This window comes from Microcaecilia unicolor, chromosome 8, assembly GCF_901765095.1.
Source record: "Microcaecilia unicolor chromosome 8, aMicUni1.1, whole genome shotgun sequence".
In the NCBI taxonomy this organism is placed as follows: Eukaryota; Metazoa; Chordata; class Amphibia; order Gymnophiona; family Siphonopidae; genus Microcaecilia; species Microcaecilia unicolor.
The window spans coordinates 200,025,337-200,039,265 of record NC_044038.1 but is presented as its reverse complement, the minus strand read 5'-3'; the positions used below and the strand labels follow the sequence as shown (position 1 = coordinate 200,039,265).

The window sequence follows — 13,929 nt, the reverse complement described above, 5'->3', positions numbered from 1 at the left end:
ATTTTATGAAAGCATGTGTTTGGACGGAGGGATTAGAAACAGTCTCAACTGTGTCACAAATGCAAATTTTAAGTTCTGCAAATGCTTCCACAACCCACTGGAGTATTCTATCATTTCATTGCTTTTAACAAGAAGCCCCTGGCAACATAGTGGGGCTAGAATTTGGGCACATCGCTTTCTAACCATTTTGGTTGAGAGAAGCTCCTCTTTTTACAGCTGGACATTTTAGTGGTCACTGCACTTGGTGTGCTCTATCCATTTATGGCAGTGAATAGCTTAATCTAAAGGATGGGCAATGGATTAGAACTTGTTATGCTACTGACTGCAGCTCAGATTTTGTGATTTATATTATAGTCTGCCCTTCCTCTCTAGTGTATATGGGCTGTACTAAACGATGTGTCAGACTCCGGTTTAATAAACATAAGAGCTATTTGAATACTACTACAATTTCTGCTCCGTTGTATCTCATCAACTCCATAAGAATTAATGACAAGAATTAAGAAGGTGGATTATACATTCAGTTCAACAGCACTCATTTTGGGATTGATCGGAGGCGCTGAATTTCCATTAACAATTTTGGATTCAGCATTTGCAACTATTTCTCCAACGGAGATTGACTAAATTACATGTATAGAGTTTGCACATTTTGAACTTTTTTCCGATTGCTGCCTTGAGTCATGTAACATGGTTAAAAGACACTATCACCATCCTTCTTTCAGAGATATGATGGATTTGGATGGGTTTAAAGGTGTATACATGCAGCAGTAGTGAAAATGTTGGTGTTGGTATTGGACCTGTGTTTTTTTTTTTTGTAGTTTTCTCCCCAACACAGAATCATCCAAAACATACCACCATGTCAGAGTATTCAAGTGGAGAATTTCTGCACAGATGCAACTTAACTATGAGATAAGTGTAACTGTTTTATTATAGCTGTGATTACTAGACTTTTTGGGTGCTGATTTTGGAAAAATTTTGAAAAAGGATCAATGATTATGTTCTTAAAGAGAAGATTACTTCATAATGGAGAACCATTCAAAAGGAATCTCCTTTCTATGAAGGTCCAGCAAATATTTACTTTGTGACTTTTTCAGATACTGAATTATTTTGTGGGCTTCTTCTGATACGATATCCACATACAAAAAAGCATAACCGAAGAAACTAAAATCATGGCAGTGAAATTCTAACATACACAAGGTAAAACTGTTCCCTGAGGCTTTACATCTGTTTATATCTGTTCTCCACTAGTGGTACTTTAACAGAACATGTAAAATGGGAATCATCAGTATAATGGAAATTATTTTGATTCAAATACATCATTAAAAAACACTGCACAAAATACATTATTTAACAGTGTAGTATGTTGGCAAATGGCAAAAGTAAAGCCCTAAAACAGAGGGATGAAAGGCTGAGGTTTTTATAGGTTTTCTGATTCTGAAGTTTCTCATCAAGATTGTAACGCACACTAATATCCCAATGTGTTCTGGAACAGCTGATAGCACTAACAACTGAAATGCTAATACTACAACAAAGAACATTCCTTTTCCTGGTCTTATTTCAACTACTATGCACAACTCATTTTCTGAAGTAGTGTCCCCTAAAACAGTAATTATAAAAAAAAAAAAATCTGAGGATTTAACACTGTGAGCATGTACTTGCTGAGGGAAGAGAAAAATGGCTTTTCCTTGCACTGCATATGTAAAATCTAGAACTTCACTGTGTTTCTTATAGGGCTTTTTTCTTCATTCTGTGCACTGGTATAAGTAAAACTAGGTTTGAACACTAGAGAACAGCCTAAGAGGTTTAGTTTAGCTCTTCCCCATCCATTGTTTGGCTGCTATTTCACACCTGTAAGCAAAACTGTGCATGTATATCATAAATGAATCTGATCATTTTCTAGCATGAAGGTGGGTACCACATCTTTAATATGTAATTCTTTCTAGCAGTCTGCTTGTAAATACTACATAATTAAAAGCTTGGGTATCAAGCATGGCTGCTGTGCAAGGGATTACCATCTTTCGAGACCTTCGCCACTAAAAAGCAAGCTGCTGCTGCAAGATATGTCTGAGAAAAAGTTGCAGGAAAAGTCATGTAAACTTTTTTTGCATCTACCTTATACTGTTTACTAGTTCTTTACCTGAATTGCTGGTAGCACAGCTATTCTATGTACAGATACAAGTGTCTGTTATTTGGAAATTTAAGAAAAAAAAAAAAGCCAGCTGATGAGACTTCATAAAAATGATACCTGAATTTCCAGCCAGTGGCATAGCCAGAACTGATATTTTCAGGGCCCAAGGTTAACATTGGGGGGGGGGGGGGGGGGGGGGGAGGGGCAATAAAAGCAGCGCAGATGTTGGCATCGCCTCCTCTTGTTGGTCTTTGCTGCTACTTCTGACTGGGTGGATCTGATTCCAAAGTGAAAGGGTCATGGTCCATCGAGGTCCTCCCCATGGCTATACCCCCCTTTTCAGTAATATATATATAAAAATGAAACAAAACAAAAAAACAAACAGATCCCTCTTCCCACCATTTTAACAACTTCGTTTGTGATGGATGAGAATTTGCCCTTTATTTCGTCATAATGGCCTCTTTCATTTATACACAGACTTTGGTCAGGAAGTAGAGAGTAATCCAGCATCTATCAAGTGGTCCTCTTCACAGCTCCAATACACTCTGTGCTAAGGAGTATCTGGGGATGATCATATACTATGAGGAACATAATAGGTTTTTATGGGTCATTGTCTTCTATGCTCATTATCAGTTTATCCCTAGCTATCCTACAGGTCCTTTTCCATTAAAGGCTAAGATTGTGTCGTTGTTTTATGTTTCAAGTTATAACGGACAAGGTGAAACTATGAAAACCCATGTGACAATATTTCAAATTAAGGAGACAATGACCATTTTTGTAAATGCTTTTATTATATCATACACATTTCTGTATGCCAAAAATTTTAATATATGTATTTACATACACAGAAACACACAAAAATGAATACGGCTTACCTAGAAAAACAGTAATGATAAATAAAATACTGAATTCAACTGTTGACTTCTAAGCCAGACTAAGAAATACAGTACTCACCTGAATCTAGTACATATTGTGCATGACAAATTCTGAACTGAAAGTGCTGGCTAACTCAAACATCTCCATGCGTGCTATACATAAAATGTATTTATTTGTTAGATTTGTATCCCACATTTTTCCCACCTATTTGCAGGCTCAATGTGGCTTACATGTTATCCATGCTCCAGTTTGCTTTATCTTACTCTACTTTTACATTTTGTTAGTTTGTTCTTCAGGCTTTACGCTTTATCTCCCTCTCCCCTTAAAAAAAGGGTAGCTTTAAGTAAATTTAGTGTTTCCCAGTAGATTTAGGGAGTCATTTACTAAAGATTAGTGCATGTTATCTAGCAGGGCTCACAGGAATTAAATGGGTCCTTTGGCAGATAACATACACTAATCCTTTAGTAACAGACCCCCTTAGAAAGCAAGTAAGTGGTTTCCATTTTACAGGAATACTACTTTCAGGGTTATAAATTCAATAAATCAGGGCTTAGTGCTGTGACAGTCTTATTATCCAGCACCAGAATAGGAAATCCCAAAGAATTCACAACAGCTTTTTTGTTGGACCCTGATAGAAGATAATTAAGCACGAGTTCTAAAGGAACAATATTCCACTTGGACAGGTATTATTTGAGCTATATGCTTGGTATAAAAAAATAAAGTTGTCCCCTTAATAGTTCTATCAGCTGAAACTGTGAAATAAACCTGAAAATCAAATTTGATTTCTTCTAAGAAATTTGAAGTAGTATATATTTTGCAATTTTAATTTGGAAAATAAAACACAAAATTAAGCAAAATTAAATGTTCTATTAATTTAATCTATATTTTGGCAGAAGCAGAATCAAGCCACACCTTATCTGATTAACTTGTATTGGTTACCAAAAAAGGCACAAACTATTTTTAGACTTTTGTTGTTGTTTTTTTGTTTTTTAAATTTTATACGGTCTGGCATTAATTGACCCTGAGTCATTTTATAGTCTACATACCACCTGCAAGCTTGAAACCTATCAAAGTGGTATACATTCAGGTACAGTAGAGACATCCTATGAAATTCATTTACAGCTCCCAACTATTGAGCAGGGACTGTCTCTCTATGTCAGGTGTTCAGCGCTGCATGCGTCTGGTAGCGCTATACAAATGTTAATAACTATTAAACAGCTGCACTGAGTAATTCAAGAAATAAGACCATTAATTTCAGGTAGAGGCCCAGTGGTTTGGAACTCTCTGCCTCTAGATATTCATTGCTTTGCTTTTTATAAGTTTAAATAAGCTGTTAAAACATGGTTATTTTGTAAATGTCTAACATGATGAGATCTGTATGGACACTCTGAGGATTTGCCATCTAGGACATCTTGAAAGGGAAATCAACTTTCTCTGTAATGTTCTTTATCTACTATAAGGGTATTACACTGAATATGTTGGAATAGGATTCAAGATGTATGGGTTTTATCTCGACATATTCAGTCGAGAATATGTTATGATGGGTTTAAAGATGGTATCCTAAAATGGGTACTATTTTTATTGTTGTTATATACTAGATTCATTCTATTTTTATGTTTTATCCAAATATTAAATGGTATAATTATTATTTTGGACCTGTATCTTGAATTTTGATAACAACTTCTATTTATAGATTTGTTATAAAGTAGTATTTGTAACCTGCCTTGAACAGTGAAGTGGAATTGAAATGCTCACATTAAATTCAACTGCAATGTACATGCATACTTTACAAAATATACACACACACAGGCGCCTATGTTGCCCAGTTACAAAATGTACCCCTAAATTTAAGTGCAGGAAACAGCAGTCAAAACACCAGTTATGTTCCAATCAATGTGCCCTCCTGGTCAAATGCTTACTATTTGAAGTGTGGCATACACTGCAGGGGCTTATAATGTATGTAAGCTAGTCAATGTATCTGCTGTCCTTTTTGTAGGTATATAAATGTAAAATTATGGGAATGGATATATTTGCTATATTGTGGGAGCACAAAACTGAAATTCTAGTACAGTAATAAAATGTTAAGTCTGTGTGAAGAGGTAAAAATAAGATTATAACACACAAAAGAACTGCAGGTAAAAAGAATGGAGTTTAAGAATTTAAGCCTGCCTATGTTTTCAGCTTTCTGTTACTCAATTATCTGTAGGCCCAAGCTATGAATGCATGGTACTTTAATTCCACACAAAAAAACCATCAAATACCATTCATAGGAACAGCACCACACAGTACCAATCATGGGTAAAATAGGTCTACATAATTTTGATTTGTTACATTTACCTTTTTTCCTTCACAAGGTACATGCTTACTTCTTACCTGGTCCATCAAAGGGCAAGAGTTTGGATGGAACTGGGTCCTTGGCACTGAGTGGGATTAGATAGAGGTCCTTGACGTGCCGGTTATTATTAGCCACAACACCAAAGCGGCCACGGCTGCTAAAATAAGAGTACAAAGAGATATATGCTACTTCCTCCTCTTCAGTGGCAGGGTGGAATCGGATCAGAGATAGCTCCTACAAAGCAAGAACATGACAGGATATATTAAGATTCCATGAGAATCAGTGGCATATGAAGAGAAGGATCTAATTATATTAAAGATAATTATTTTAATATTCTGCCATATTTCTCAAGTTGCATATACTTTTAGGATAATTCAAAAAATTAACTTGTATTTTTAGTCTTCACTCAGACTAGAAAAGAATCAAATTAATCTAAGCATTAAAGCAATCAGAAAGCCATCAATCAGGAGTATCAAACTGCAATCCTGGAGGGCCCCAAACTATTCAGGTTGGCAGGATATCCTTAAAATATACACGAGATATATTTGTATATATTGGAGGCAGTGCATGCAATCAAGCCTCAGAATATTCATTAGGGGATATCCTAAAACCCGAGTGGTTTGCAGTCCTCCAGGATTGGAGTTTGACCTCTGCTCTAAATTACTAGTTATGAATTTTTTCCCTTATACATTTTCTGCTTTAATTCACTTGATATATTGCTGTTTACAAAAATAAATCAAATATTTGTATAACTCCCTAACACATGAGTTCTGAACAAAATACAGCATGTCTATCTACTGTTTCATCAATGAACATCCCACACTGTTAATAAAACCTAATCTCACCATATGTGGCGGAGTATTTCGATATGACGTCTAAATCCGATTTTGGACATTTTTAGGAAAAATGTCCAAAACTCCAGTATTGAACATGACATTTTCAAACCAGAAAATGTTCAACTTTTTAAAATGGTCATTTGCTAGATATTTTGTGCTCAGTGTGTCTATCTTTTAGGACCATTTTCAAAAGAAAATGTCAGAGGGAAAAAACGCACAAAACAAGCCATTGGGATATATATGGGGGGGGGGGGGGGGGCAGCATTCTTAGTAGACTGGCCACATAGACATCCCAGCAGAAAAGTAGTAGACTTCACATAAAAGTTCCCAGATATACATCTGTGACCCTCCCCTTCATATTGGGAGCCCTCCAAAACCCACAAAACACCTATGTACCTAACTGTACATCAATACAATCGCCCTTATACCTGCAGGTGTCAGCTCTACGTAGGTACTATAGGTTTTTAGTGGGTTTTGGAGGGTTCACAGTTTCCACCACGTGTACCAGTTAGAGTGAGCTATAGACTTTGGTCCCCTTCTCTATATAGTACACTGCACTGACTACTAGGCTACTCCAGGGACCTGCTTGCTGTTCTAATAAGACTGGCCATAACGACTGAAGCTGCCAAAGGCTGGTATGTACTGTTTCTTTTGCATCTTTGGAGGTGGGAGAGGGTCAGTGAATACTGGGGGAGTAAGGGAAGATTATGCCTTAATCTCTCCAGTGGACATCTGGTCATTTAGGGCACATTTTGTGACTCAGTCAAAATTGAAACAGGTCTAAACCAAAACATCTAACTTTTAGCCCTGGACTTTTTCACTTTGTTCCATTATGGCAAAAAACATTCAAGTTTTGGGAACTTACAAATGCCCCCTTATGATCTGCATTGCACTACAGAGAAAAATGTCTTAAATCTGAATTTTGAAAAACGTTCAAACACCACTTTATGCCATTTTTGAGATAACGTCTATGTTGAAAATGAACCCCATAGTCTTATAATGAGTACCTTGGAAAGAGAAGATTTAAGTTTGCCAACATAATCCCAGACGGTCTTTGGTGAGATCCTCCCACCAATGTGAATTGTATCTGGTAAATCCTAGATAAGAAAGTTTAATATCATTTGTTAGAAAAAGAGAATATGGAATTTCCACTCACATGCACAAAAGCAAACAGCAAGAATAAACCATTTCTACTTAGAATGGACCTTGCTAGCATCAGTCATTTGATAAATATAATTATCCAGCCACTATTTCCGTCTCCTGTTAGCCAGGATATTTTATTTACTCCAAGGAATTACTGTTTTCAAAACTCCATAGCTGCAAATAAACAGCTATTTTTTAAAAATGTTTTCCAGTTTCTATTCAATACACAAAATTTGAGTACAGCCAAACCTCATCTTAACTGTTATATTAAAAAAAAAAATAAAAAGGATTTTGAATATTTCAACTACCCAACAGCTATGAAATGGTGCTAAATTTTTCCCATTTTCCTAAGTTGTGGCAAACAAGCAATAAAGGTTACTTCAGATATGGCAAAATAGTACTCAAAACGCTCATGACAATATAAATGTGGCCTAACCTCACTGAGATAGTCTATAGAGCCCGAAACAGGGTATGCTTTAGTGACAAATTTGGCCACAGTTTGCATGTTAATAAATCCTTTCCAGATGGTGTTCTGACGAGAGAGAAAAAGGGAAGTATCTCCTTCCTGAGGGGACCGAGACTCTGGGATGCTGGAAAACAAAAAACAAAAAAAAAAAACTGATGAAAATTTCTTTTTCTTAACAAAATTTAGCAACTGATAATTTTATACTCAAACCTTTAGCATCAATCCAGTTTCATCAAAAGCCTAAGCTTTAAATAACTGATCTTGAACTGACATCTGAGGACTTTACATAGAGTAAATTAGTCCTTACCTAATTTTTTTTCCTCGAGTGCTTTCAGACCAATCCACACACTTGGGTTTGTGCTGTCCTGCCAGCAAGTGGAGAATGAGAACTACTGATCCATGAATACCATTCACTTAAGAACCTTGTGCAACCTCCTAGCCAGTCAGTATTTATCATAAAGCAGAACAGCAAAGGCAATTAAATGGAAAAAAAAAAAAATCTCCCCTAGAAACTAATGAATAGAGAACCACTAGTGCAGGATAAAGCCCTCCAAACTAAAGTATAATGAACTAGCTGAAATCAAAATCTTCATGCTTCAAGGCAGAAAACTTGATGCTGAGAGTCATGGGTGGGGTTAGGACTGGTCTGGAATGATTCAAGGAAAGAACTAATTTACCTTCCTTATTGCCCCACCAGACCATCCCAGTTACTTGGGCTGTACCAAAGCAGTACTTACTGAGGGTGGGGCACTGAAATCCATGTCGCTAAACACTTTGGCTTCAAGGCCACATCACTTTGAAACTGAACATCCAATCTGTAGTGACAGGCAAAAGCATGCAGATATTTCCAGTTGCCACTTTGCAAATTTCATGAGGAGGAACTAAGGAGTGCTCTGCCCAAAAAGCAGGACTGACCTCTTGTAGAACGAGTTTTGAAAATTCCTGTAACTGGATGACTGCAGAGAATATACACAGAAGCCAATAACCTCTTTGACCCATCAAGTGATTGTCACCTTTTGATGCCTCTTTCCCTTTATAGGCTCCAACCAAAAGAATAGAGTGATTATCTGATTTCCTTACTGCCTCCATTACTCTTCAGGTACTTCAACATGCGTCTCATCCAAATTTTTACTAGGCAACTGCATACCCTAATTTTTAAGATGACGAAAAAACAGGTAAAGAGATGTCCTTCCATGTGAATCAGTTTACCACCACTTTGGGAAGGAAGGATCTAAGCACAATCTTTTCCTTGTCAAAGTCATAAAAGGTTCTTTACAGGACAAGGCCTGCAATTCTGAAATTCGCCTAGCTAACAATAGCTAAACCAGTCTAATCAAAGGTTCAAAAGGAGGCTGAACTATGGTAGACAAGACCCAGTTTTCTTCTTTAACTTGCCCTTTCAAAAGCCATGCCATAAAACTAAACAGACACATCCTGCATGCTATCGGACCCTGAAACAACAGACTGCTCCCTGCTCAGAGATACAGGATTTACTACTTTCAGATGCATCAAGACTCCGTAGCAGGGTTTCTTATCCAATATGGAGCAATCAACACTACTAGACCCCGATGCTTCTCTATCCTTTGAATAACTCTTGCCTACGAGCCAGCCGTGGCAGAAACACTTACAGAAGGCCCAATCGCTGTCATGGCTGAATTAAAGGCATCTATTCCTTGACATCCAATCCTTTCTTTGACTGAGAGGGCTAGAACCTTTGCATTCTGGCTGTTGCCATCAGGTCCATGATCAGATAACCCCAACAGTGTACCATTCCAAGAAAGCCTTCTCTCCTGGATCCACGGAATTCCTGCTGAGGTAATCCACTCAGATTATTCTGGATCTTAGCACATGTGCTGCCAAGGTGTCTTCCAGATTCTCCTCTGCCCAATCCATCAACACCTGCATCTCTTCTATCACTTGCAAACTTCTTGCTTCACCTTAGGGACCCAGACAGGACAAGACCATAGTTGAGAGACTAAATGAATTCTTTGCTTCCAGTCTGCACTGAGGAAGACCTGGAGAGGGGAGATACCCGTGCCAGAAATGTTATTTAATGATTGTTAGTTGGAGGAACTGAAACATCTCTGTAAACCTAGAAGATGTAATGGTGCAATTTGGCAAACTAAAGAGTAGGAAATTGCCTAGACTGGACGGTATACATCCCAGCATACTGACAGAACTAAAAAATGAACTTGCAGAGCTATTAGTAATATGTAATTTATCTTTATTTAAAATCAAGTGTGGTACCAGAAGATTGGAGGTAGCCAATGTATTGCCAGTTTTTAAAACAGGTTTCTGAGATGACCCAAAAAATTATAGATCAGTGAGCCTAACATCTGTGCCAGGTAAAATGGTTTAGACTATTATAAAGAACAAAATTACTGAGCATATACATAGGCATGGATTATAACAGGACAAAGCCAACATGGATTTAACCAAAGGAAACCTTGCCTCCTCAATCTGCTACATTTCTTTGAAGGAGGTGGACAAAGTTGAGCCGGGTGATATTGTGTATTTGGATTTCAGAAGGAAGTGAAAGTTCCTCATGAACAACTCCTGAGGAAATTAGAAAGTCATAGGTTAAGGGCAGTGTTCCTACTGTGTTAAGACCAGCAAAGTTATTCCCCTGTAGCATCTGTTCTCAGAGGACAGCAGGCCAGGTATAACCACCACATGTGGGTGACATCCTCCGACAGAGCCCGGTCGCAGACGCTGACTAGCGTACAGATATTTCAAGACAATTCAAATAGCATCTCACCAGAATGCCTGGGTGCTGTACCACCTGGACCATGTGAGCACAGGTCCTTGAGTCAGGTAGTATAGCTAAAGAATATAACTCCTAGGTGAGATGCTGTCCTCAGAACACCTGCTACAGGTGAGTAACTTTCTCTGAAGACAAGCTGGCCCAGTTGTATTCTCACATGTGGAAATTCCTAGCTACCAAGTTCACAAAAAAACAATGTTAGCACAACAGGAACTTGAAAAATCAAGGCCTCAAAACCAATTAACCTGAAACCCTATACATACTAGCTGTGACAGGTGCAGCCTGGGAACATAGGAAAACTGGGCCTAGGAGGGTGGAGTTGGATTCTAGACACCAAATAGATTCTGCAGTACTTTCTGACCAAATCAGCTATCACATCGGGTATCCTGCTCAAGGCAGTTACTGAGATGCAAATGTGTGGGCCTAAAGACCACGCTGCAGCTTTGCAAATCCTCAAAGGGAGGCTGATCTCAAGTGGGCTACTGACGTAGTTATATAGCTCTGACACTATGAGCCTTGACATCACCCTCAAGAGTCAACCCAGCCTGGGCATAAGTGAAGGAGATGCAATCTGCTAGCCAATTGGAGATTGTGCAATTGCAAATGGCTACCCCCATTTGGTCAAACGAAAGCTGGGTGGACTGTTCTATGAAGCTTTAGTCCACTCCATCCTGGAGGCTAAGGCTCGCTTGCAGTCTAAGATATGCCAGTACGATTTTGCCAGAATGGGCATGAGGTTTTGGGGAAAATGTTGGGAGAACTGACTGGTTAAGAAGGAACTCCAACACTACCTGAGGAACAAACTTATGGTGCATGTGGTGAACTACTGTATTGTGGTGAACTTGTGTAAGGTGGATCAGCTACTAGGGCCTGAAGCTCACTGAATCTGCAAGCTGAAGTGACTGCCACCAAACATAACTTTCCATGTCAGATACTTCAGATGACATGAGTCAAGCAGCTCAAAAGGAACTTTCATCAGCTGGGTAAGAAGACGTGAGATTCCATGACACACTGAGAGGTTTGATAGGGCTCTGCCAACAGCAACCCTCTCATAAACCGAACTAGAGGCTGTACAGAGATAGGCTTACCCCTTACATGGAGATGGTAAACACTAATTGCACTGAGATGAACACTTAAAGAGTTGTTTTTCAACCAGACTCAGAGATACAGGAGGTAGCCATTAATTTGTGTAGGACAAGAAAGAGGATCTAGGGCCTTGCCCTCACACCAGACATCAAAAACCTCCTCCACTTAAAAGGAGTTAACACCTCTTAGTGCAGTTCTTTCCTGGAAGCAAGCAAGATTCCAGAGACACCCTTGGGCAGATTCAAGGATTGCAAACTCTACGCTCTCAACATCCAGGCAGTGAGGGCCAGTGACTGACGTTTGGGATGCAGAAGGTATACCTTGTTCTGCATGATGGGTTGGAAAATACTCCAATGTCCACGGTCCTTTGGAGGACAGATCCAGAAGAGGAAAACAGATCTGCCTCAGCCAATAAGGGGCAATTAGGATCATAGCTCCCTGATCTTGATTGAGTTTCAGCAAAGTCTTCTTTATGAGAAGTATCGGAAATACGCATACAAAAGGCCTGTCCCCCAATATAGGAAAAAGGCATCTGACACTAGTCTGCCATGTGACCTAAGTCTGGAACATAACTGGGGGACTTTGTTAAGATGAGTAGCATAAAGATCTACCAAGTGGGTGCCCCACTCTCAGATGATCTGCGGGCTACGCCCATATTGACAGACCACTCATGAAGTTGCATTACCCTGCTCAGTCTGTCCACCAAGTTGTTGTCTTCCCACTAGGTATGTGGCTCAAAGGACCATCCTCTGGAGGAGGGCCCATTGCCCACAAGGGTAGGAGCCCTTACCACCCTTGCTTGTTCATGTACTAGCTGAATTTAGCACTATTTAAATCGGCCAGGAATGGCTCCTGGCCAATTAATTTTGTTCAATTTGTACCCCGCGCTTTCCCACTCATGGCAGGCTCAATGCGGCTTACATGGGGCAATGGAGGGTTTAAGTGACCTTGCCCAGAGTCACAAGGAGCTGCCTGTGCCTGAAGTGGGAATCGAAACTCAGTTCCTCAGTTCCCCAAGGACCAAAGTCCACCACCCTAACCACTAGGCCACTCCTCCATTTAGCCGGCTAACTGCTAATATTCAGTGGAAGATAGCTGGTTATCTCCGCTGAATATTCACAGTTAGCGCATAGTGGCTAACCAGCTATATCACGCGATATAGCCAGCTATTTGTGAATATTCAATAACGATCTACAGAAACGGCCCAACACTGAATATCTGGGCTCAGCACTGATCGCGGCACTTATGTGGGCTTCCTCCCAAGGTCTTAATATTGGATTGGGCCCACAGTACATTGCAACCTGATAGTTCATTTGGATGAGAATAATTTGGTTCTGCAGCTGATCTCTGAAAGCCTTTAGAGTGGTCCAAATGGCCCTCAGCTGAAGGAGGTTGATATGGAGATCTGTTTTCCTGAGCAGACCATATCCCTTGGGTGTGAAGCTCATCGACATAACCTCACCATCCCAGGTTGAATACATCCAGCATTTGAGGAGGTAGAATTTGGAATAGTACTCCCACAGTCAAATTTGAATGAACTGTCCACCAGAGAACAGTGATTCAACTCTGAAGGGATCTGGATGACATCCACTAGGTTCCCAGCTGCCTGAGACCACTGGGAAGCTAGAGGTCCCACTGGGCCTCTTTCAAATGAGGATGAGCCATGAGGAATGACATGCACAAAGGAGGACATGTGACCCAACAATCTCAACTCTGCCAAGGTGCGATCTGATTGCTGCTTCGGATTGTGAGCGATTGCTATCAAGGCAGCTGCTCTTGCTTGGAGGCAGAAAAGCCCAAGCTTTCACTGTATCAAGCACAGCTCCTATGTACTCCAATTGTTGTCCTGTGAGAAGATGAGACTTGGTGGTAGTTTATGACAAACACTAGTAGCTCCAGCACCTGAACAGTTCTCTGCATTGACCCTTGCACCCCCATCCTGTGATGTGCTCTGACCACGTAGTGAAAAAATATGAGCCCCCAGTCTGCATAGCTGTAACTACCGCTAGCCATTTGGTGAATATCCTGTGAGCTGACGCAAGGCCGAAAAGCAGAATGTGATACTGGTAGTGGTGTTTCCCTATTCGGAAACAAGAGATACTTCCTGTGATTGGTAAATATCAATATGTGGGTGTAGGCATTCTTCAAGTCCAGAGAATATGGTCAATCCTTTTCCTGAATCATGGGAATTAGGGCACCAAGGGAAAGCATCCTGAACTTTACTTTGACCAAGAATTTGTTCAGGACCATTAGATCTAGGATGTAATTCCCCTCCCCCCCTCTATTTTCTTGGGCACA

The 13,929-nt window shown here is 39.7% G+C and overlaps 1 protein-coding gene across 5 annotated transcripts in view; it reads right to left on the bottom strand.

The window, feature by feature from the left end:
• Positions 1 to 13,929, bottom strand: part of DIDO1 (death inducer-obliterator 1) — a 366,889-nt gene that overhangs the window by 15,933 nt on the left and 337,027 nt on the right. For all 5 annotated transcript variants that reach the window (XM_030213636.1, XM_030213635.1, XM_030213637.1 and 2 more), the window contains 3 exons: positions 7,752 to 7,905; positions 7,180 to 7,269; positions 5,375 to 5,570 (listed from right to left, as the gene is read on the bottom strand). In XM_030213636.1, the coding sequence (XP_030069496.1) occupies positions 5,375 to 5,570; positions 7,180 to 7,269; positions 7,752 to 7,905 (440 nt within the window). The remainder of the gene's footprint in view (positions 1 to 5,374; positions 5,571 to 7,179; positions 7,270 to 7,751; positions 7,906 to 13,929) is intronic.